General features: G+C 33.7%; 1 protein-coding gene across 6 annotated transcripts in view; it reads left to right on the plus strand.

Moving 5' to 3' along the window:
• The window catches only part of LOC120531589 (unconventional myosin-Ic-like), a 169,872-nt gene extending 144,633 nt beyond the window's left edge, over window positions 1-25,239 (plus strand). For all 6 annotated transcript variants that reach the window (XM_039757128.1, XM_039757134.1, XM_039757132.1 and 3 more), the window contains 16 exons: window positions 164-244; window positions 2,911-3,016; window positions 3,837-3,954; window positions 4,087-4,200; window positions 4,619-4,695; window positions 4,827-4,895; window positions 11,864-11,948; window positions 12,469-12,628; window positions 13,944-14,027; window positions 14,127-14,220; window positions 14,856-14,911; window positions 15,065-15,200; window positions 15,280-15,350; window positions 15,496-15,593; window positions 18,634-18,733; window positions 22,925-25,239. In XM_039757128.1, coding sequence (XP_039613062.1) covers window positions 164-244; window positions 2,911-3,016; window positions 3,837-3,954; window positions 4,087-4,200; window positions 4,619-4,695; window positions 4,827-4,895; window positions 11,864-11,948; window positions 12,469-12,628; window positions 13,944-14,027; window positions 14,127-14,220; window positions 14,856-14,911; window positions 15,065-15,200; window positions 15,280-15,350; window positions 15,496-15,593; window positions 18,634-18,733; window positions 22,925-22,951 — 1,476 coding nt within the window. In that variant the 3' untranslated portion in view covers window positions 22,952-25,239. The remainder of the gene's footprint in view (window positions 1-163; window positions 245-2,910; window positions 3,017-3,836; window positions 3,955-4,086; window positions 4,201-4,618; window positions 4,696-4,826; window positions 4,896-11,863; window positions 11,949-12,468; window positions 12,629-13,943; window positions 14,028-14,126; window positions 14,221-14,855; window positions 14,912-15,064; window positions 15,201-15,279; window positions 15,351-15,495; window positions 15,594-18,633; window positions 18,734-22,924) is intronic.
• The last annotated feature ends 1,101 nt before the right edge of the window (window positions 25,240-26,340 follow it).

Genomic DNA, 26,340 nt, shown 5'->3' on the forward strand with positions numbered 1-26,340 from the left:
ATGTAAAAGCTAAATTTGTGGTAAGCTTACTTAAGTTATTTGATATCATACTTAGATAATTAGTCAAAAAAAGAAACATTACAGGGTTGGGCTTTGAAAAAATTTCAGAATATTTTCATCTGCTCAGTATTGCTCATGAAAGCTTTTGTTTTTCCATTATCAGGTGATTTGTCAGTCTGAAAACAAGATCCTCAATCAAGTTTTTGACAGGGGAGAACTGAGTGACAAAAAGCGACCAGAGACGGTGAGTCCTGTCTGTTATGAGGCTGTTATGAAAACATACTAGATTAGTTAAGGTGCTTAACTTGTCATAGAAATTTATACTATATTGAATAGTGCACTGTCTAATTGATGTGCATGCAGTTGAGGAATGTTTGGATTTGTTTTACCCAGTTTTGCTGCTGGACACACAGTGTGTCAGTGGATTTTTTTTTGTTTTGGTTTGTGTTAAATTTAGTGTGTTACACAGGGCTAAAATTAATAAATCCTTTTGTTTTAAGCATAGCTGGGTGCATGTACTCATTTCTCTTTAAAGGTACTATTAATTGAACCACTTTTTCCCTGTTGGACTTTAAAAATAAGTGCTGGTTCTGACAAAATGTGGTTGAGAAGCAAATTTTACTACAGACATTGCTTTGTCTGCGGTGGGCTGGTGCCTAGCCCAGTGTTTGTTTCCTGCCTTGTGCCCTGTGTTGGCTGGGATTGGCACCAGTAGACCCCCGTGACCCTGTAGTTAGGATGTAGCAGGTTGGTTAATGGATGGATGGATGGACATTGCTTTGTTCCTGAAAAAATCAAGATTTTTGAATTATTTTTAAAATGCAACCTAGTGGACGTTTTTATCTTAAACTCCAAGATAGTCTGTATAGAGAGTCTGAATTATTTGTGTGGTACTGTGTTTTGAAACACGCAAAAATGCAGAACCAAGAAGTTTAACCCTCAGCTTTATACAAGTACTATGATTTTTTTCTCCCTGTCATGATCTGTTGTGCAGTTCTGTGTTGTATATTTCTTAATTACTTCAGAATAGGTGTGCTTTATTCACAGGTCAGCTGGGATTTTTAAAATGATTGTTACATAGCATTGTTTTTCTGTTATTGCCCTTTTCAAAAAGTTCAAAATGATAGTTATTTTCCAGTTTAGCCTCCCTGGTTCAGCGATTCCCTCTTATGGTGCATTATGTTTAGCATTGTGTTTCTTTTTTGTGGGCTTCCTCTAAAGTAAGGTGCAAGCAACATTGAATGGGGGTATGTAGCTTGATAGAATCCCAATAATGTATTATAAATACATTGCAGCTCACACTGTGTAGAATATGTAAGTGAACTCGTATTAAAATCTCAGGGCAAAAATTCAAATTATTTGATTAGCTCCATTTGTGTTTGGACTTCGATATAAATCTTACTAACTACAAATCCAGAAGACACAATCTGAGAACTAGCAATACCAGGGGCAACCCATTGCAATGCCAGTATTAAACTGTGTGGAGAATGCAGAGTGAACTTGTCTGCACATGACTGAATGTTTATATTGTGTCTTACTGTCTCTAATCACAAAAGATAGGGAGAAAGTATGCTGAAAAGTTGTGTGTGTTTTCAGAGCTGTCACAGTGATATATAATCTAGACTCTGCATTATTTGTAGTTCACACTTCACTCCTCATGATCAGCTTTGTTTTCTTCTTTTATTTTAATTTAATTACAAGAACAGCATGTGTATACAGGCTATACTTTCCTAAATACCACAAATTTCAAGATTATTTAAGTGAGTGTGAAATTTCAGAATTATGAGGTAACGAAAAAATTCCAAACAAATACATATAAAACCAAAATTCAACATCCACAGTAATTTTACTAAAATGTCTAACCATTCTTGGTTGCACCATCATGAACATATAAAACAAACGAAGCCCATTCAAAACAAGATAATTGATTGGACCAATTACATATATTCAGTTGTACTTGTATTGACATCTCCACTAGCTCATGTCATAATGAAATATAGGAATTATAAGCTTGTTACCACCTACTCTGTGATCTTCAGGAAAACCATTAAAACAGTGAACGCTCTGGCAATGAGCTCAGATGTTAGAATGTCAGGTGATATAATAAACCTATCACTTACAGTATTAGTACAGTGTTAAAAATGTCCAAGTGAATGTTTTATATTAGGCCTCCAAAAATGACTAATGTTGTAAGATACGAGGTCATTAAAACAATCAACAGCCTCTTGCTCTTTTTTTTTTTTTAATTTTCCTAACAGATTTCAGTCCTTACTGTTCTTCCACTTGGATGCAGAATAGTAGGTCCCACTCATAGTTCATGAATGTGTTAGCTCCATGTCTAGTGATAAAATCAGTAAATGTTAGGTGACAAAATTGCCGAACATATACATTTGTTTTGCCATTTGCTGTGTCCATTCATTTTTTTGCCAAGACTGAACTATTATGCTAAAAAAAAAGACACGGACATTTACAATTTATAGTACATTACAACAAATATACTCTCTGTAGTATATAATAAGAAACATTGTGTGGCTTATATTTATATGCAGCATTGTTTTGACCAAAGCTGCTTTTTCTATGAAATAACTTGCATGTTTTTAATGATGTTGGTTTATATATAGCTTGTATTATAATTTACATCTGTTTAAGTATTTAGCTTTCATACTTTCATTTAGTTTGCTTGAAAAGACCTTAGTGCTTTTAGAATGAAATGCTGGCGCTATCTCCCATTTTTTTCTCTGGTTTGGTATTCTTGTGGGGGTATTGAAATCCCATTGGTCACTGATGCATTTTATGTTGTTGTGGGGATGGAGGGGAGTGATATTTTCACCACTGTTTGTGCTGTCCCTGCATGTGAATAAACAAAGAAATCTTCAGTTCCCTAATGCTTCATACTTTCCCTGCATGTAGGCTGCCACTCAATTCAAGAACAGCCTGGCAAAGCTGATGGAAATCTTAATGTCTAAGGAGCCCTCGTATGTTCGCTGCATAAAGCCCAACGACGCCAAACAGTCAGGTAAGTTAGAGCTCAGGATCCCATTATGGCAACAGGATGTCAAATTAACAAGCATGCACAACTTAAAGCTGCTTTGAGTATTGGTTTTGAGAGGTAATGACTGTTTAACTTCTGACTCATACTAGAAAAGTAGCTCTGTACTATATAGCAAGGATTAGAGAGTGTTTAGAGGTCATCACAGCATTACTATTAGTTGGTCATGAAAATGTAAAGTTATATTCTGTTATGGTCTAAAAATAGGTTGTAGTATTACTGATTTTTTTTATATTAATTTGTTGTTTACTTATGCTGACTTGAATTATTTTGTCAAGTACATACATATATATTAAACATGACTGCCATTCTTTCAACTTTAGGTATATTGGCTTCAGTTTTTGATGCAATATGCTTTTCACCTGTTATAAAATTTGGATTGTGGGTGTTACTTTACTGGGTAGTGTCCTTTATTTATTTGCTGTTTTCTTCTTCACCCTAATTGAGGCGCACACCATTTAGTGACTGTTTAGTTTAGAGTTTCTCTCTTTATTCCATGCACACAGGTCCATTATCTATACCCCACAGTCTTTCAGATCTTTGGACTGAACAATATTGTATGAACTCACTCCCAGTTGCTACAGTATATTCTCCTTTGTTCCCTCTAACAAACACAATTTAGACTGTTCTGGGTTGTCATGGGCACCACTGCTTTTTAAAGGGATTATGAGGCACAAATATGAAGGAATATATTTGAATGCATAAAAGAAAATTAATTGATTTTATTTTATAAATTGTATATATAAATTTTAAAAAGTGCATCTCAAATATGACTGGGTGTTTGCAGGCCGCTTCGATGAAGTTCTGATTCGACACCAAGTGAAGTATCTTGGGCTTATGGAGAACTTGCGAGTGAGGAGAGCTGGCTTTGCTTATCGACGCAAATATGAGGTCTTTTTGCAAAGGTACATTCTGATGTTATGCTCTTGGAAGGCATTGTAAGAAGGTCTTGTTTATTAATTTGCATTTTTATGGTTTTTGTGCACATATCTATGTATATGTGTGTATAATATATATGTATTTTTTTCCTCATGCAGGTACAAATCGTTATGTCCAGAAACTTGGCCAAATTGGAATGGTCGATTAGTGGATGGGGTTGCTACTTTGGTCAAGCATCTAGGATATAAACCAGAAGAATATAAACTTGGAAGGTATTTGATTATTATTTGTTTGTTTGTTTAATAATGCAATGACAAACATGCCTTCCTAGATATTAGTTACTTAATCACATTTAAAGGAAAAAAAATTAACGTCATTTAAGGTTCCCTATACAGATTCCTCCTCTAACAAATAAACCACTTCTGTGATATGAAATTAAAATTGATTTAAATTTAAGCATTAGCTATGTAGGAATCAAGAATAAACTGCCGATTCTTGTAGCTCAACCTTGAAACTTCTAAAGTATCTAAGTATGATTTTAGGCAAACTTGACCATTGGCTAGTCAAATAATCTTGATGTACTGAATGATCTTGTCTCATCTGTCAAACTTCTTATATGCTGAAAAATGTCTTCTGCCCACTTAAAAGGCTTGTTCTTAATTTCTCACCTGTTTTGTTGGTGCTTTTCAGATCAAAGATTTTTATTCGATTTCCAAAGACCCTCTTTGCAACAGAAGACGCTTTAGAAATCCGCAAACACAGCCTGGGTAGGCATTAGCTTTTTTTGGCACCTGCTGTACTTTAAAAGTTCTATAAGTATACTTATTTTGTTCAAGTAGTTTTCATGCAAGTGTGCAGTATTTTTTAATTGTTTTATGTGGTGATTCACTTTACTTAGCTACAAAACTTCAAGCCTCATGGCGTGGATATGCACAGAAATCCAGATACCAGAAGCTACGAACATCAGGTAAAGATGAGTTCTTCCTATTGTTTGTCTTGGGAATGTGATTAATTGGAGGAAGTTATTTCCACCCATAAGTAATGCATATATCACAATTTCTAATACAGTCTGTAGCTGTTCCATTAAGGTCTTTCCAAAAAAGTACCAGACCTGAAAATGGTTAATAACAAACTTTAGTCTTTCTGTGCTAATCTTTTGTTTTAATGGTGTAACTAGAATTTGTGGCCCCCTAGTGCAATAAAATTAATTAGGCCCGCTTCATGTGAAATTCATTTAAATCCAATTAAAAAAATTCCCCACTGTCAATAAGATACTTAAACTATATAAAAGGGCTGGAGTCATTATTAAGCTTTATATATCATTGTGCAAATGATAAATACCATTAACTTTTTAATTCTAATGTCAAGTAGCCAAGCATATTATTAATAAAGCCCTGTGAAACCCCAACTATGCAGTCAACCTGGTGTAACTGCCCTGTCTGCACTGCCAATAGTTATATAGTTTGTTTTGAAAACGCCCATTATTACTTTGTGGGCAATAATTTTTTTCACACATTATATTATCATCATCTCTAGTAATTTCTTAGCATATTCAAGAGTTTAAGGCTTAACGTGAAAATATGTCTGTGTTCCTGTAACTAGTTTATTAAAAAATAAGCTGCAATCACACACTCTCAATTGATATTTTAATTCTATGTAGCACTTTAGAGACTTAACATGTACCCACGGGGATAAATAGTCACACAGTGTTACCTTTTTCTTGACTACATAATGGACTTCTGAGGCAAAATGAATACATCAGGGTGTCCACTACTCTTTGTGGAAGGCACAAGACATTTTGTTACAGTCAGTGTAGGATTAATAGAGGTTTTGAGCTTGAAATACCAACTCCTAAGCTATTATACTCTAGCTTTATATTTTCTTTGGACATGCATAGTCAAGATTCCATTTGAATTAAGATACAAATATAGACTTCAGTGTTTTCCTGCTAAGAAAGTTAAATTTATTGGGTTAACACTTGTACTCTAAGTGACGCAAACAATACTGGATTGTTTGTGGGGTATTGCTTAAAATGCATAAACAAAAAAAAAATGAATACAAGTAGTCACTATGACACCAACAGCATCTAACAAAGCCTACACAGTTAGCTTTCAAGAAGGCTTTCTTTTGAGAGAAAAAATGTGGCCACAAAAATGCTTGACCTCCTCTTTTGTTGAAATCATGAGCTTATTCTGATACATGTGAATAAAAAAGTGCAGTGGTCATGGAGAGTAGACTGACATGAGTGCTAAGAAATTTACTGTACTGAAAAGAAAGTGTTTAGTCAGTACACGAAACAGAAAATAAATTGTGTGCAAGAGGAATTAAGTCTGATTTTTAAATGATAATATACAGCATTATTTATTATAACCAACTGAAACTTTTTTTTGTTCTGTGACCAAATCAATAAATGTATTTATATCATAGACTTCATTCTAGTCATCTCATTTAGTCTCTTCAATAATATATCCATCCTATCTGTGTCTACAGAAATGTCACATTTCAGAAATTTCAAATTTATTTCAGCTATGCAACTGTTGATGCTGTATCATTAAAATAGACTGTAATGCTATGAAAGCATTACAAAGTATGTAGTTTAATAAAATTAAATGGTTTTATTTAAACTTTGCTATGAAATAGGAACATCTTGGGTCATAAGGAGTAACAAGCACAATCAATTCAACTTGAAAACATTATATTACAGAGGAAATTATTCTGTTTGAATTGTGGGATACCACCAGTTGTAAAGTGGCCATTGAGGCTAATCTTGATTTATTGGAATGAGTTCTGAGAAATTGTATTTGCAGTTTGGTGATGCCAAAATTGAAAAAACAAATTTACACTTCCCTTTCTAAATGTAGAACCCTGTTCTATCATTGTATATTATCTGTACCTTTTTAATGATTGTTCTTTCTTTTTCCTGGAAGTCATTTATTATATGTGTAATTTCTTTGGTACTAATTTTCTAGATCTCTGTTGAACACCGTCACTTGAAGTTAAGTGTTCTTTCCAGTGAGAATAGTTATGAGCTGTGGTTACTTGAAAATGTGAAACGTTTATGAATTCGGGGACTATTATGTTATTGTACTGTAGCTGTGTCTGTGTTTAACAGCAAGAATGTTTCTAGCTGGGCTGGCAGTAATATTTTCTTGGAAACTGAATATATATATATATATATATATATATATATATATATATATATATATAATATAAAAAACGTGGTTGTCCATATGGTTGTTGGCTTTTGGGAAATTTTAATTGCAGTTTTAGACATACATTTTGCTATTCATACAATTTATAATTGCGGACAGCTCTAACTCAGCATGGAAATTAAAGTAAATATCAGTGAATTTCCATTCAGTGAAAAGGTACTAGAAAATTTAAATCTTACTTTTTAAAATTAGTCAGTGAGATATGGGAAGGGCTTTTACAACAGAATGCAGGAGGCAGTGTTTCTTTACACATAGGGATGGGTCAGCATGAAACACACTCCGAAGTGACACTATACAAGTTGGTACTTTGTTCAGATTCAAGGTTAAGGCTGAACACGATTATTGTATCAGTGGTGATTTACTAACAAGTGAGCTTGATGGGCTTTTTAATTATTTTTATATTTCTCCTCTGCTTTGTGGAACATTATTTAAAATATTAAAAATATGCTAGTTATTTGTCAGAATGTGACTCTTAGAAACTCAAGGTCAAGGTAAAGTTTTTACCCCTGAATAAAAAAAATAAAACAGTCCTGTAATAATATAAATATGTGACAAGTTAAAAAAAAAAAAAGGCAGTATAATGAAATGGTGACCCTGTTTCATGTCTTATGGGATTACTCTTTATCATTTTACAGCCTAACTGCTGAAGGTACAACTGATTTCAAAAATCATTTTTTCTTCTCTATGTTATAAACTTTTATATCACTTTTAAAAAAAAAAAAAAATTAAAACAAAATATGAACGTTGCTCTGCCATAATCACTTCATCGGTCCCAATGATGAATCTGCTTGCTGAATTAATTGTGCAGTAAAGTTTTACCTATACCTTAAGCATACGCTTCCAAAAACACGTGACCAAACAAGCTAATAGCCTGCAAAAATACACAGAACCTCTGTAAAAGAACTGAATAAAATAGAAGACATTCCATTTACTTAAAACTGCTTTATTGAAAGTTCTTAACCTTTGTTTGGGCACAATCAGAAAATGTCAGTTGATCAAGAACCTGGAATTTCAGATAAAGAATTGTACAATTTGACTCAATCAACCAATTGTCCACATGTGTGAATAGATGATATCAGGTGATACGATGGTCCTGCAGAATAAATATTGCATGACATCTTTACAGTATATTTTATATCCCCTTCCCTTTCTCCGTTTCTTTGCATTCAGTGATTGTGTGTTTGAAGTGTACTTTGATTGAGTGATCTTCTTTCTAGCTGTCTGAAAGACAGTTTCTGTTTGTCATAAACCAGATTTTGAAATCAAAATAGTAAAAACTAATTAAAGACTATTAGTAACAATAGTAAAATAAGAACTGCCACTGATGAGTAAAAATGTGGACTTGTTTTAATTAAAAATCCTAAAGCAATATAGTAACAAGTTAGAAAATGAACACATGACATTACATTCTACCATTGGGGAGTTAGTTTATCGGCATAAACATTTTACAATTTTTTTTAAGATATGTACTTCATCAAAGAGTCACTTATCACATTTTTGTTTGTTAAATATTTTTGTAACAGTAACTCATATTACAAAATAACACTGATAATAGAAAGCAATTATATGCTTTAGTAGACTACGTTAAATAATTGCATGTTACCAGTACTTTACAATATGATGTAATTAAAAACGTAGCCAGGCAGTAGATTCCAATTTATGGATTCAAAAAATGGCATTAATTGATGCCGTATTATTGTTATTTGCAAGACGACAGCACATGCATTAACACTTGAAAAGCTTGTATCTTTTACCATTTATCTTAGCAGATCAGTTTAAATATCTAAGGGTAAATATTACAAGTAAAAATAAAGCTCTTTTTCAACAAATCTTTGCTGTTTGCGTGGAAAAAATTAAACAAGATGCGACTATAGATTTTCTACCCTTCACCATACGTTAGCAGGGAGAATCAACATTGTTAAAATGACCGTCCTTGCCAAGCTGCTCCTCCTATTTCAGAGCATCCCCATATACATTAACAAATCGTTTTTTTAAGAAATTAGACTCAATCATAACTTTAATGTATTTGGAATTTGAAACATCCACGCATCCAAAGGGTGACTCTTCAACGACCAAGAGAAGGGGCATGGCACTACCTAACTTTCAATATAGAACCAATTTAGGAAGCACTTTAAGACAAAAAAAAGCTTTTATCTGTTGCACCTCTACATAACCACCCTCTCAAACATATACACTATTCAATGTCTGGAAAATGTCTGAGATTAAAAACTTAGAGACTCAGATAATGTCTTTGCAACCTATGAACAGTTATGCTTCAAATACGACTTCTTATCAACACAATTTCTCCACTACTTTCAAGCTTTGCTAAACATAACCTGCTTAATTTTTCCTCTCTTTCCACCTTGTTCTATTCCAGAAGAATTATTGCTCAGTCCCGAAGACTCAGATAGCATCTCTATAATTTATAAAAATATTTTAAAGTCTCTTCCTTTCAAAGACCCCAGAGTACATTGGGGAAAGGATCTATAACTCACTATTTCAGAAAAGGAGTGGAAAGCAGCCATGCACAGAACACACTCAAGCTCCATATGTGCAAAGCATTCAATTGTTCAACTTAAAATCTTTTATTGAGCACATTTATTGCATTTAAAATTGTCCAAAATGTTTCCAGGGCAAGATTCAACCTGTGAATTTTGCAATCTAGCTCCAGCCTTACTGGGCCATATGTTTTGGGCTTGCACCAAATTAACAACATTTTTGACAAGTCTTTGCATGCCTATCAGACAGCCCTGGTGTCACAATTACTCTAAACCCATTATTAGCTGTATATGGTGTACTATCAGATGGCCTTAAAGTGGAGAATAACAAACAAATTGTAATGTCCTTTACTACACTACTAGCACATAGACTTATTTTTCTCAACTGGAAGAATCCCACTCCACCACTCTTAGGGCAACTGATGTTCTATACTACTTGAAATTGGGGAAAAAAATCAAATTCTCACTTAGAGGATCTTTTCAAAACCTTTTTTTTTTAAATATGGTAGGATCTAATCAATAACATTTTAGAATAAGGTTCCATTTTGGGGAAAAGGACACCTTTCTTTTCTTGCTCCTTTTGTAGAGTAGTTTTGGGTGGGGGTTGAATTTTACTTTGATTTGTTAAATTTGACTTGACTACATGGAATGTTTTCTGCTTCTAATTAAAATCAAACAAAAGTATAAAAAAGTTTATCTAAAACTGACAGTGTAAAGTCAGACATTGAACAAACTACTGTTACTTGGTAAGGCCTTTCTAAAGGTAGCAGCACAACAGACTTATTCAAACATCTAAAAAACATCAGCGACTAGGCTGATTCCAGGTCTACAGGGGTTGAATTATGAGGAAAGATTAAAAGAGCTGAGCCTTTACAGTTTAAGCAAAAGAAGATTAAGAGGTGACATGATTGAAGTGTTTAAAATTATGAAGGGAATTAGTACAGTGGATCGAGACTTGTATTTTAAAATGAGTTCATCAAGAACACGGGGACACAGTTGGAAACTTGTTAAGGGTAAATTTCGCACAAACATTAGGAAGTTTTTCTTTACACAAAGAACGATAGACACTTGGAATAAGCTACCAAGTAGTGTGGTAGACAGTAAGACATTAGGGACATTCAAAACTCGACTTGATGTTTTCTTGGATTAAACAAGTGGATAGGACTGGCGAGCTTTGTTGGGCTGAATGGCCTGTTCTCGTCTAGATTGTTCTAATAATCTAATTCTAATCTCTGTCAGAGGCATGCAGCCATGTGGGAGAAGTATGTAGCTTTGCGAGATGGGCAAGCTAGTGGCAGCCCCAAAACATCTTTTTAAAATAAGATAATAGTAGCGTAATATTCTCAGACCAAGACACTGATCCATGTCAGTGATGGAAGCAAGCTTCCCGAAGCATAGTAATCTGGCCAAGAAATATCTCTACATTCCTGATACAAGTGCCCCATCAGAGATGGTCTTTATTGGGGGGCACACTGTAACATGCTAAAGGCCATGCCTCAACCCAGCGGCAGTAGACCGTCTTGTATTCCTTGTTTTTTTTTTTAAAAAAATAACTTTAAAAGCACCTCAGGTTTGATTTTACTTGATAATTACCAAGTGTTTTCTTTAGAAACGTTTTTAACAATACAAGACACTTTTTCAGGTGGCACTTTTTTATTTTTATTCTTTTTAGTTTGTTTTATGCTTTGATTCCATATCTTGAAATTTATCTTCTGCACTTTACTCATGGCAATGACTGTGAACTGTGAGATGTGGCTAGGCATCATACAGGGAACAATTCCAGTTTTAAAGCCAAATAGTTGTTAAGGGGTGTTTGTGACATTCTTTGAAATTATATTTGCTTATTGTTAAAATAAAAGCAAAACTTATTAGAATAATGTCTCTTTAGTTTTTTTTAATGAAAAATATATTGATTAAATCAGTAATTTTGTGTGTACATGTGGAAAAAATAGATTTTATTTTTTAGGCCATATCGAGTAGCCATAGCCCATTGTATATCTGTCTTTTCTATTACTGTACACCCTTCTGTTGCATTTGCTATGAGATGTTAATTTCATCAGTAAAACTTTACAGTACTATAGTTTTAAAAATGACTAATATTTTAAAATGGATTCACTACTAACAATTAGACTTATTGTCAAAATCATCCTATACACTTAAGTAGCATTTGTTTAAAAAGGCTGTCAGCATTTCTGAAAGGATTCTTTTGTGTACTTTGATCCTAGTTATTCTGATTCAGGCATGTTGGCGAGGTGTGCTGGCCAGAAGAAAAGCCGCACGTAGGAAATGGGCTGTAGAGACTATCCGCAGGTATGTCACTCTCAACATCTGCCAAAGTCACAGTTTAACACTAGAATTAATAAAGATTACACTATTGAAATATTTGCTTACAATTCCCAGGACAATGTTATATTGAAAAGAATGCTTAGACGTCCTTGAATGACCCTGAACAGCGTTTAGAGAAGCTGATAAATAGTTCCAGTATTAGTATTAACAAATGTTGGGTCTTACACTTCCACACTGACTCTTTTGTGTTATAGCAGGGTTGGTAAAGATTATAACCACTGTTTACATATGGAAGAAATAAAAAAGGCTGCTATTTAAAGATAATGAGCCCAAGTTAAACAGTAAGAAAGTAATCCTTAATATATGGGATTGTGAGACAATGCATGTAATGGTGAGCCATCAGCTTGTTTTTTTTGCTTGCAAAGTTGTGTAAGTGACATAACACATTGCAACTAAACTGCAGTGCATGAGGCACATTTGTTTAACTAAACAACTGGAAACTGATTACTAGATGTTGAAATCTGTATTTGATGTTTTCTTACAGGTTTATTAAGGGGTTCATTTACCGCCATGAAATGCGCTGCCCAGAGAATGAGTACTTCTTGGATTATGTGCGCTATTCTTTTCTGATGAACCTGCGGCGTAATCTGCCCAAGAATGTCCTAGACAAATCTTGGCCCACACCACCACCAGCACTGACTGAGGTTTGAGCAGGCTGTTTTCAGTTTTATTTGATATATGTGCTGTCAAAGACTGACATTTTAAGCTGTAACAAATGTGCGAATGGGAAACAACTTCAAGGCTTATGTAACAGTAATTCTACTTCTAGCCAACGTGTTGGAGCTGTCCACTAACACCTCGTTGTTTCCCTGTTGCAGAAAGAATGATTGACGCACACAATCCCATGATGTCTGTCCAGTCAGATCTGCTCAGTCATCTTTGATATTAAATCCTGCCGAATACACCATTGTAATAAAGGACAAAAACAAGATGAAAAAGAGTTGAGGTGCCGAAGCAATCCCCGTATATTGAAATTAGCAAAACTGAAAATAAATACGAGAAGTCTTCTTCTTAACAAGAGTCAAAAATATGACTACTTGAGAATGGGAAATGCGGTGGTTTTCAGGGCAGTGGACAGGAAGAGGTGGGTTCAGCAGACCTGACCGAATAGGACGTCTTGGGATTGCGCCCATCAATCATTCTTTGTGCAACAGGAAAACAAGGAGAGGTGTTAGTTCACAGTGTCAGTCCTTGGCTAGAAGTAGAATTACCATTAGCTAAGCCCAATCACATGTAAAGATGGACGATCAAGAAAAACGTTTTTTTTTAAGCTTATGCTTTTGTAAGCGTTATGGTAATTAAGTTGTTGTGCTCCTTTATGTGAGGTATTACAGTAGTCCAGGCAGCATATGTGCAAAAATAATTCAAAAGTGCATGTATATCTACATTAAGCAGTGTTTAACTACCAGTATCAATTATTTAAATCAATGTGTCAAAATATGTATATTTTTTGTAAGATAAATGGTGAAAGCTACTTTTATTTTAAATTAAGCTTTATTTCAGGTAAGTACATCACAGGAGAGAAAAAAAACACGATAACAGCTTGTAATTATGAGAAGTATTTTATTTTCTTTTATGCCATATGTACTATGGATAAATATTTTTGTACATATATTATTAGTGAAATAATATTTGAAGGTAATTTTATTTATTTTTGTATTTTCATGTTCACTGACAATAAGCCTACAAAGTTTCATTTTATCAATAAAAAATGAAAGGTGACACCTGTGCTCTATAGTTAAATTATAAAAATACCAATGTTAACACTTTAATATAAAACATAAAGCTTCTACATTTCTGGATATGTGGGACTAATAAATCTTTTGTTAGCAAACTATAAAAAATAATGGTTTTCTTTAAGCAACTACTTTTTTTATGATTTTCATGCTTATAAAATAAACTTGTGAAAAAAGAAATAAGGAGAACCTTGTCAATATTCTTTTTGCACATGTTTCACAGGCTTCTGAGCTGCTCAGGACAATGTGCATGCAAAATATGGTTTGGAGTTACTGCAAGAGAATTAATCCAGAATGGAAAAACCAGGTATTTTTCAGCACCTTTGTGTTATATAATCACACAAAATCTTGTAAAAGCACATCAACAATAAATCATTGTTAATATTCCATTGTCTCTCTGTTGCAGCTTGAGCAGAAGGTCATTGCCAGTGAAATCTTTAAAGATAAGAAAGACAACTATCCTCAGAGTGTGCCTAAACTATTTGTAAATACACGTGTTGGTACGTAGCCGTGTTACAACTTTTAATTAATTAGTAATGTGTGAAGTTTGTATTTATTATACTGTACTTTTATTGGTAATCTGGCTAAATGCCTAGTTGCTAGAGATTTTTACCTGTTTCTGGGATACTTTGGTTATCATTACTAACATGTTTGTCTTGTGTAAGAACCCATATTACATATTTTATGTCCACATTTTATAGTTTAGAACAGGGGCTGATAAACTAGTGCAATCATAGAGAAGTGGACTAATGACTTTGTGCCAGGAACCTTAGAAGATTGGTCTCCCTTTTTTTTTTTTTTTACAGAAGTCTGCATATTTTCACCGACCTATATACTGTTTTGCCACTCCATATTACAGATGAAATTGGTAGCTAAATGTTGTCTAATCTTCACAATTTAGCCCAAGGTATTGTTTAGTTGCACTTGAAGGTTTATATGTACTAATGAACGTTGTATAGTGGCCTTTGAGAAGGAAGAGTCAACCTACTTGAGCCTTGCTTTTTGTTTTACAGTAGATTCAGGGCCCAGGTGTCACTCTCTAAACATGAAAGCCAGAATTATATTAACGCTGGGCCAACACATTCAGAGAATACAGTCTTTTTAATTTTCCACTTTCGTGGGCATGTGGTTTCAGGTAGTGAGGACATCAACCCCAAAATTCTTCAAGTACTGGGAAATGAAAAAATGAAGGTGAGGATTATTACATTCCTATTCTTGTCATTTCTTTTGAATGCAAGTTGATCATTCATAGTTTATTTATTAACTGATATATCAATCAGTCGGTTTCAAATACACATCCCCTCTTCTCTGTCCGTCCTTATTCATGTTTCTGCCCAATTCTAGTATGGAGTCCCAGTCACCAAATATGACCGCAAGGGTTATAAAGCCAGGTCCAGACAACTGCTGCTCACCCAGAACAGTGCCTTCATTGTGGAAGAAGCCAAAATTAAACAGAGGATAGAATATTCAACTTTGAAAGGTAAATCTTCTTAAGTTTAAGGCTGGCTGTCATTCTCTCTTTTTTATGATACTAACCGGGTTTTTGTAATTTTTTCTAGGGATGTCTGTAAGCTCCCTGAGTGATGGTGTTTTTGTCCTTCATGTGTCTTGTGAAGATAACAAGCAAAAGGTATGGGAAGTGGGAAAGCCCTGCCTCTGACTTTTAAGTGTGCTGTGCTACTCCTATAGGCACTGTAATGTACAGTGCAAAAACCTCTGTCTCACTGACATCTGTTTACAGTGCAATAGTTCTTGTTTTTGTGATTCATTACTAGGGAGATGTGATCCTTCAGAATGATCATGTTATTGAGACTCTGACAAAAATCGCGATATGCTCTGACAAGGTGAACAATATCAACATAAACCAAGGAAGGTGAGAAAGTTGCTTTGATGATCACTTATGTCTGATATTTAATCATTTTTGTTTTACAGAACAAATAAGAATAAAATATAAAAAGCAGCAAAAAAGAATAAAATACTAAGAAGATGAAAAATAAGAATAAAAAGAATTAGACTAATTTTAGACCATTTTAAGCACTTATCTGTATGCAGCTGATCCAAAATTGTAACTTTTTTTACTTTCTCGTATATATAGTATAGGAATCGTGAAAAAGTTAGACCTTGAGATTTTGATGAATTATGACATTTTAGACCATCCTGAGTCCGAAAATACCATTTTTGAAATTATGTCTGCCTGTGTGTAAACATAACTCAAAAACGCTTTGACATAGGTCAATAAAAATTTTCAACTATCCTATCAACTTTTGGGCAATTGCCGGCATCCAGAAGTGGTACTTTAACTAAATACTTTTGCATATTTTCAAGTGAACTATAGTTATAATTACAGATAGAAATTTGAGAAAAATTACTCAACCAGAAGTAGTATTTTATTTAAACAGCCATCCAAATTTTTTGTATCATGTAAATATAAATTACACCATATTAAAAACTGTATTCAATATAACACATATTAATTTCAATAACTATTATTAATTTTATTTGAATTTATACACCATCAGTTTAACAATAACGTGTAAACATTGAACATGCTAAGCAAATATAAAGATGTAATGGGAACAATAAGCTGTTACGTCCCCATCATGTTCTTGGTAATACATTTCATTTTATGATTTTTTTTTTTTTTATTTCTGCCATCATTATCATAATTAAGTGGTAGCTAAATGCAGTTTTACCTATAGGAAATTATTGCAACAAATATTATATAATACTAACACTTTTTCTATGTTTTCAGTGACTATATAACTCTTTTTACTTTGCACATAATCTAGGTAATGCATATGTAATCATGAAAAAAATCCACTACTGTTTTTGACCTCCCTAAGTGCAAAAATATTTTCATATAAGTTTGATTATACATAGAGATAAATGATTGTGTGTCACTATTATAAATTAGTTATGATAAGAAACAAAGACACCTGATATTTCAGAAATATATCACGCTTCTGGAAGTGATCTTGATTACCTTTTCCTCTATCTCAGTATATGAGAAAGTCGAGGGGAGCGCGTTCCCGATTTATTTTTTTTAATGATTGCATTGACTTCACTGATCTAACATTTACTGATTTGTTTCGTGTTAAATTTGTAGAATAATGAGACCTGTTAACTGGAGAGCTTGATTAAGATACACCAATAAAAAAGATGATGATCACACATAGGTATTCGGCAACCTTTCTGTATATCAATAAATATATACTGTATATGTACAACAGTTTAATTTTCATCAGAGTTCAGTATGGTTGAAAAAGTAAATTATGTGATGATCAAAGACAATTTCTGAGAGGTTTAAAAAAGATTATTTGCTGATAATGAAGCTAAAAACGGTTGCAATGTCATTCCTTAATACCTTGTCCACATTAGTACATCATGGGCCAATCATATAATGTGTATACAATGTTGGAAATTCAACACAAATTCAAGAGATGAAGAAGACTCCTGTGGTAATTGGCAAATGTAGGTTCTTATAGTTCTGTCATTAGGAGAGCACTGAATATGAGTTGTGTGCATTGAACAGTGCAAAAGAAGAAATTACTCCTCTACAAAAAGAACTCTAGTTTCACATTATCCATAGGCCATTACAATGATTCAGAAGGCTCTTAAAAGAATTTGGTGTGGCAAAATAAAATCAGTGGAACTTTTTAGCATCATGAATTTCATGATGAAAATAAAACTGTACTCAATCGAAAGACCCAAATCCTGCTAGTGAAGCACAATATTTTGGGGCTGCTTTGTACTCTTTATGTTGAAGTCCTTTACATTCAGAGAGGAAGTGATGATTTATGGATTATAATTGTAAATTCATTAGATGAATTTAAAACTATCTTCATGACGTACAATGAAACAAACAAGGAAATCTACAGAATAATGGTAGAAGCCAAAGAAATATACTTATCCAGGCTTTGCTTTAACTCAAGTGAAATGTTGCGACATGCCTTTGAGTAAGAAATTCATAAAAGAAATAAAATATTTAACGTGTTAAAGCAGTTCTATAAATAGGAATGGACCAAAATATCGCTAAGCCAATGGTAAAGATTGACATACAGGTGAAGAAAACATTTTCTCAATGTTACTATTGCTGGAGGAGGTTATCACTAAAATATAAGCGTACACATACATTTTCTTACAAATACAGTGAATGTTGTATTGGAATTTTCCATTAAGAAAAATTTCACTGTTGTGTATAAAATCTGATTCTCTTTGTATTCTTTGGGGACCATGATGAAGATGAGAACACCAGTATTTTAGTTCAAATGAAATTAGGAGCTTCTTTTATTGCAATTTTGGTTATCATGCTATCAGTAACAAGATATAGTCAGTCAGTCATTTTCCAACCCACTATATCCTAACACAGGGTCACAGGGGTCTGCTGGAGCCAATCCCAGCTAACACAGGGTGAAAGGCAGGAACAAATCCCCAGACAGGGCGCCAGGTCACACGCAGACACACTAGGGACAATTTAGGATCGCCAATGCACCTAACCTGCATGTCTTTGGACTGCGGGAGGAAAACGGAGCACCTGGAGGAAACCCATGCAGACATGGGGAGAACATGCAAAGTCCATGCAGGGAGGACCTGGGAAGCGAACCCGGGTCTCCTAACTGCGAGGCAGCAGCGCTACCACTGTGCCACCATGCCGCCCTACAAGACATGGTGCAGTCATCCATTTACTGGACCTGTCTAATCATATTAAGGATGTCTGTGTGACAAGATATGTCATCCTTGTCAGAGTATCACAAAATATTATAAATGTACATGGCAAACAGAAAAAAAATTCTGTTAATATTATTCACTCTTTAGAATAAAAGGTAAACAATAAAGCATTTGTAATAAAACATGAATAACAAATACTTAAATATTAAAACATTTCTCTCTATATATATTTCATTATCATGCAGCATCAAGTTTACTGTTGGTCATGGGAAAGAAGGAATCATTGACTTCACCTCTGGTTCGGAGCTATTGATAGCCAAGGCTAAAAATGGACACCTTTCTGTGGTGAGTAAAAGGGCTTGGTTCAGTGAGCATCCATCGTCAAGTAGCAGGGTTTTCCTCTTAACAGTTTCCTAATTCATCCATGCTACTGTTCAACATATGACAGCCAATATGGTAACATGTTATTACTAATCAGTCTTATGTAGTCAGGAACATGATTGTGTCTGAGAGAAAATCAAATGCAACCTTTCTGTTCTTCAGCAGGTTTTTGCATCTGAGTTACATGGTATTGCTGTCCTAACAAATGTGTGCATACTGCCATCTGCTGGGGAATACAAGGCACATTCCCAACAAGCTTTCTTTGTTTCCCTTTCTACTTGGTGTATTATCATATCTATGGAAGATTATTAATGCCAAAATGAAATGCAATCCAATATAACTACATTCAAATGTAATTCATATGCACAACTGGCATTTAATTTTTGCATGGTTTTATCATGTCAGAATTAAAAACATAACAATCAAAAACATATCAATTAAATTATTGATTTCTTTTAACTACAGAATCAATTTTAATGTCAATTTGAATTTCAATACTAAAGCATATTGCATTCTGTTTCATGCCCATAGATTGTGTATCATAACTAAAAGCAAAGCAGACATGTTGCTTTTTGCTTAACAGGGCTCCGTGTGTGCTGAATTTTGACTTGGAACCACACTTCAGTTGTGCAAAAACTAAATGTAAACAAATGACCAATTAGTGTCAAGAGGTGGGGCAAGGAGCATCAACAGTTGGGGAAGAGGGGTTCCAATAGTAAACATTTCTGTGTTCTGGAGGTGATTATAATTTTTTTTTGTCAGTGTAGAGCAATTAATCAAAATGGCAAAAAGTAGGTTTTAGATCTCATAGAAAAATGTGCGTGTGTTGTTAGCGGTTTATAAGTAAATGCTAAATATAATGTAACATTTGTTACCATCACTTTAACCTTCTGTTATAAAAAATATTTTATAGTTTTGCCCGTCCTTCAACAAAGAAGAAAATGAAATTATTATTTAGATTTCCAGATTCCTCCTGTTCAATGAAAAAACAGACCTCAGCTTTATCAACTCCCTGTTCGCTTTCTTTCCAAGCAGAACACGCTCGTGATTAGAATGCCTCTTTCCCCACTTTTTGATGCTAATTTGGCATTTTATTCTGTTTAGTGTTTATATGATTTAAGCATGGTCTCAAATCGAAATATAATGCACACAGAGGCTCCACTAAGTGAAATACAAGCATGTGCTTTGCTTTTAGTTATGACACACAGTCAATGGACATGAATTAAAAAAATGCAATATGCATTTTTATATAGCATTTCAAACTGACATGAAAATTGCGTGTCATAGTGAAAAGCAATTGATCATTTAGAAGATATGTTGTTAATTTTGACATGATAAATCTCTGCCAAAATTAAATGATCCACTTGCATATGCATTGCTTTGCAATGTAGTTTACACACTGGATTGCATTTAATTTTGGCACTAAGTACTAAATTCCCCTGTCAACATCACATGCATTTCTTAACAAAAAAAAATACAGATTAAAGTTATGCTAATTGAAAATAACATACCCTATCAACATCTTTAGCAATTGACCCAGCCCTGAATAAATGAGTTAGGAAGATATAAGAAAGGATGATTAAGTGGCATTTATATGACTGTGGAATACAGGCTTTACTATAATTGTCAGTAAGACTGTGAGTTTAAAAAGAATGTAGTAGTTAGAGAAGAGTGTGAAAGACATAAATAAGTCAAAATTTCAAATGCAGAAAGCAGGCCTGTTTTGGCTGAGTAAGACAGAATTTGACAGTAATTTCTATGAAAAAAAGGATTAATAAAAATGGTGGGTACAGCGATCATGGTGTACTTGCATTAACACATTATCACTTAGGGAAGGGACCCCTTACATGTATTACATTTTAAATAGCTATGACACATAATTATTGTGACCCATACAATCAATAAGTAGGTCTGGTGGAAGGTTAAAGGTAGGCTTATTGTGACATGTATTGGTATCATCAACACAAAGTGGAATCTCAGTACCTAATATGTGATAATCTCACCAAGTGGCAAAACTTATTTAAGGTGGGCCAGGTACAGAACCCTGTGAAACACCTTGTGTAACATGGATGGGTGAGGGTTTTTGGCTGCCTAAGAGATGGGGCTGAAACCATACCAAAGATTGTAGCAGAAATTTAACATCTTATTAAAGAAAGAAACATCCTCTAACAGGACAAATCAGTAATCAGGCAGGAGAAAAGCTGTTCATTGTATCTTTTAATTACTCTTTAGCAAAATGCCTTGGAGGGAGCATTCTTCAAAAGCAGTCTGTTACATAATGATCAGAGAATCAAAGAATAGAGGTTCATTTTATAAACTATTGAATTTACACCCAAGTGACTTGTATAAAGTAAAAGTCTACTATATTCTGGTGGTTCTTATACCTTTGAGTTGAGCCACCACCTTCGAAATTTCAGTGCATATAACAACTGTCCATTCTGGTTTATAGGACATCTGCTGATTTCTTAGCCATCTCTCGTCATCTTTCAGTACATTTTGTTGTTCACTTGACCTTTATCTGGTTTCCTGATATGTCTGCAAAGGTTCTGACATATATTAACTCTTTATGCTATTTATTAATGATGAAAGCTATGTTACCCTAAAATTATTCTTCCACAAGATTTATTCATAAGGACTAAATCAGTCTCAGGTATTGAATGAACACATATTGGGGCACAGTATCAAAACTGTATCAAAGATCCAGCAGTATAAGAACAATTGCCATAAATATTTCATGTAAGGGCCAGGTTAGCAAGTTCTACAAAAATAGTCACATTATCCTATGAGCAGCACTCACTATTGCAATATAATTTTTCTGTACTTATTTAAAAAATATGTAGGCATTAAAGAATGCTCTTGAAATCATATAATAAAGTGGTATGCTTATTTAAACTATTCAGTCACAAAAAATGTATTAATTAACAACAACATTTATTTATATAGCACATTTTCATACAAAAAATGTAGCTCAAAGTGCTTTACATAATGAAGAATAGAAAAATAAAAGACACAGTAAGAACATAAAATAAGTCAACATTAATTAACATAGAATAAGAGTAAGGTCCAATGGCCAGGGTGGACAGAAAAAAAAAAACTCCAGACCGCCGGAGAAAAAAATAAAATCTGCAGGGATTCCAGACCATGAGACCGCCCAGTAATATAGTAATCAGTTTAGTAGAAATATTAAGTAAAATCAGTTAGGTTCCATATTCTTGAGCAACTATATCATTTACACCAAGAGAATTTCTGGACCTAAGCTATGATAGTTTAATCCATACAGGCAGCCCATACACAGTAACTGGTCTGTAGGAGGTTTGTTTAAAAGAGTTTTTATTTATCTTACAAGAAACCAAATTGAAAACTACCTCACTCTTTCAGGTAGTTTTTCCTTTCTGGCTTCAGCTTAGGATTTCAAAGTATACATATTAAAAACGCAACGTTTTAGCTTCCTGTAGTGTCAAGTTGATCATAACAATAACAGTCAATATGAGCTGAGCTTTTAGTGCCAAATTTACTCAGAAAGTACATTATAGGCAGGAAGATTTTCTGTGAATTGGCCTGCTATCATTTTTCAGAGCATTAAAGCGGGGGAAAAAAGAAAGCTGTATGTACAACAGCAATATATGCCAGTGAATTAAGTGCATTTACAATACACACACAATGGTGTGCCTCTGGTAGTACTGGATTAAGGTAGTATATGTGAATACTTATTTTGAAAAAGTGCAAAATTATACAGCACCATAACAGTCAGATGTTTTTACATGTCCCACAAATTCAGTGTTTTTCAGTTTTTTGTTCCCAGTTTATGAATGTGTAAGTAAATAAATAATTAGTACTCTATAGAGCAGATCATGGGATCCATGTTTTGAAAATACTCAGATATTAGAGTTTTTAAAAAGAAAACTGACTCTTATTTGTGAGAAGTTTGTATGGATTTTTAAACTTATTACTCTTAACTTTTTAATGAATGTCACACACATTATTTATGTATTAATTTAATCTTAAAGCTTTAGAATGATAAATGGTTTTATATATACTGTATAGTATATACACATACATGTTTGAAAATTTTAATATCCCCCGATTTCCATACTACTATAAAAACCAAGTGCAATCGGCAATATATTTATCGTTTTGTCACACTTTTTCTTTCAGGTTGCTCCACGCCTGAATTCCAGATGACCTACCAGCTCAAAGCAAATCTTTTATTAATGAAGAAGGTATATGATTTTGATGCCAACAACAAACATCTGACCAAGCATATTCCATTATTTTATTTAACATGATTATTCACTGTCTCCCATTCAGCTTTCTGACACCAAAGGCCTATGCTTTCAAATTGCAAAAAGAACTTTAAAGAAAATTAAGTGCAATTTCAGTTATATACTGGACTATGAACCAACTGCTCTAATGATGTGTCTAGCTGAACAAAGACACTATATTAATGGAGCCTGATTATCAAAACAGGCTGAACCAGAATGTGTATTTTGTAACACTGGCAAGAATGGGATTTTTCACCTCCTCTTGGCAATCTAAGCATGGTTCTTTGAATTATTTAGCAATAGTCAAAACAGTCCAGTGTCTTTCTTTTTCTTTTTTTTCTTGGTGCCTCCAGTTCAATCCACCCCACTAGTCCAGCCCCCCACCCCACCCAAAAGGGACTCGCCAAAAGAGCAATAAGGAATGATTATGCAGTGAGGTTAGAATTCAGTTGTTTTAATTGTACTTTTGAAACAGTTCATTTAGGAAGTTATTTATGGGATGCAAAGAAGCCAGACATCCAAAGATGTTGGTGGGCAAGACTCTCCAAAGACATAACACACAGCAGACGTACCCATTCAGTGTTTATTTAGAGTAGTTCACTATACATCCAGACTTTGAGACACTACTTCAAGGTCACCAGTCCAATTCCATTGAGATTCCAATAAAACGCGCTAATGTCATCTAAACAGGGAAAAAAAGTGTGTTTTCCCTCAAAAATGTACTTGTTTCTGTTATAACTTACTTCAGTATATCGATATCTTGTGCAGCTATGTATTTTTCTAATAAATAGTGATTTTATAGGCTTAATAGGAGGCAGTTTTATGGCTCCTTCTTGTATGTGGTTAGTAAAGCAGGTCTCTTGAAACAGCTTTGGATCATTTGGGTTCAAGATGATTGAAGCTAAACTCCGAGCTTATTTTATTAAAGATCCCATTTAGTTAACATGACCTTGTACTGGCTTCATTTGGATATTTTTATGTATTCTATAAATACTTCCTTCCAAACCAATACTTTTTGCTTCACATTTTCTCCTTCCTTCACAGGCTTATGCATAAATGTAGTCTTGCAGTAACATCTGTTGAATGTTCAAATTCAAATACTTGGATTTTTGCTGCTTAAAAAGAAAGCATTGTTGACCTTTACTTATTAGCACTTTTTTCTACTCTTTGCATAAAAAATTCTGGAAAAGCAAGTAAAAGGAAAAATAGGAAGCTGAATGAAATGCTATATTAAAGATGAATATTTAACAATAATAAGCCATAAGTAATTTGAAAATGTACATGCATTATACTTGTATATTGTTTATAATATGTGCAATAATTAAAACATTACATTTTAATGACGACTTTTTTTTTTCCCATAAGCCACCTGCATTTTTTAAAGGCTGTACACTAAAGATGTCTTGCACTGTTCTACTGTTGTAATGGATATTTGACCACCCCATCTTTATTCTGCTTAATGACATGCCATCACCACTGTCAAGATTTCTTGCTGGTTTCCTTATAGTAATGATGATGCCAAGCAATGCCCAAAAGACAAACCAATGTACAGTTGGTTTCCATATACCCTGCAGTTAGAGCATATTTATTAATTATCTTAAGGGGTACATTTACTTCATGTAATATTGTGAAATATTATAATGAAGTATGCAGAAATCCCTCTGTCAAACATTATTAAATGGGTTGGGATGGGGGGTGGGCACAAATCTGGTGTTCATCCCAATGTCTGTAAATCTGTAAAACAGTTTACAGAGACTGACTAATCAGTCATACTACTTTGAAACGAGATAGTATTAATAGATGGTTGTCTCATCTGCAACTAACTGAGGCTCCTACAACCAAAGGCAATTAAGTGATATGTAATGATTACTCATGTGCTAATTAAACCGGTGTGAAGAGACACCATGCAGTTTGTAAGAGGAAGCTCTCTATAAATGCAGTAGCAGCTCTGATTGATTAGCAGCGGGAACCATCCTTAATGATTACATTATTAATGTGAATTAAGTGCTGCGGGCACTAACTGTGATGTGTGGAGCAATGTATTTTAGGAAATGCTCTGTAACCAATGAATGATTTTGTTCTTTCCCTAAGTCTTAAATTTTGGCATTTCAATATGGAATATCAACAGAAAGATGACTATTTCAAAGCAGTGCATTGCTGAATGTCCTGCACATGTTTTTGATAATGTTTTTTTAAAAAAAAAAAAAACGCCAGTTCATCTCATTGGGAACCGAACACTAATGTACATTATATGAGATACATTACAGTTGTACAGTGTTTTGTGGTGTAAGCAGTTGTCAGCACAATGATAGCTGACTTCTATTTATAAAGATTCAAAGTATGTGGGAAGCCTTAGCCTTGGCTAGTGATCATTTTTTAAGTGAAGTCTCAATGCTGCATGTTTCCCCTTGCACTAATACAGTCTGAAGCATATTTGATTAAAACCAGTTTTGCCTAAAATGTATATTGAATATAATTGATTTTCTTTGTAGACATCCTCAGTGCCAGGTTTACAATCTGACAGATTAGTGCAGTTCCCAGATAGTGCCAATTCGCTAAGGTCTATAAAATCTCTTGTTGCATTCCATCAGGTAAGAATGGATTGGCACATTTGCATTTTTTTTTTAGTTACACTGACCTGCTTGAGTTTTGTATATTTTTTTCATTATTCAATTATTTTATTAAACAGTAAGCAGATAAAACTATTTATATATTTAAGAGAATATAAAACATTTATTTGCTGAAGCTGTTGGAAGCATAGTTTTAATCCGTGAATTACTTTGTCTGTATAACATTTCACCTCTGGTAAGACAGACTTTGTACTTATCAGTTCTAAAAGTCAATAATTGCACTATCTTTTATTTCTTCATAGAAGTTCTGAACTTTCCTTCATGGTTTCTTATTAGTATACTGCAGTTATGGAATTATATGCACATTTTTTGCCTAATTGCTATATATATAGTTTTAAATATTCAATGTATTGTACTATTTAAGATGTTACCTACAAATAAAACATTACATCTTATAGTTTTTAAATAACAGGTACATGCATACCCCTCAAAGATGAGACTCTAAAACAGTTTTGATTTCTTCAAGCTTCCATTTCTTCACCCATTCAGGAATCAGTCTTGTTGGTTATTCCCCACTTATGGCTTATTAATCAGACATGCAGATAGGATGTCAAAAAAATAAAATTAATGTGTGCGTGTATATACATATATACATACATATATATATATACACATATATATATATAATATATTATATATATATATAATATATATATATATAATATATATATAATATATT

This window comes from Polypterus senegalus, chromosome 6, assembly GCF_016835505.1.
Source record: "Polypterus senegalus isolate Bchr_013 chromosome 6, ASM1683550v1, whole genome shotgun sequence".
Classification (NCBI taxonomy): domain Eukaryota; kingdom Metazoa; phylum Chordata; class Cladistia; order Polypteriformes; family Polypteridae; genus Polypterus; species Polypterus senegalus.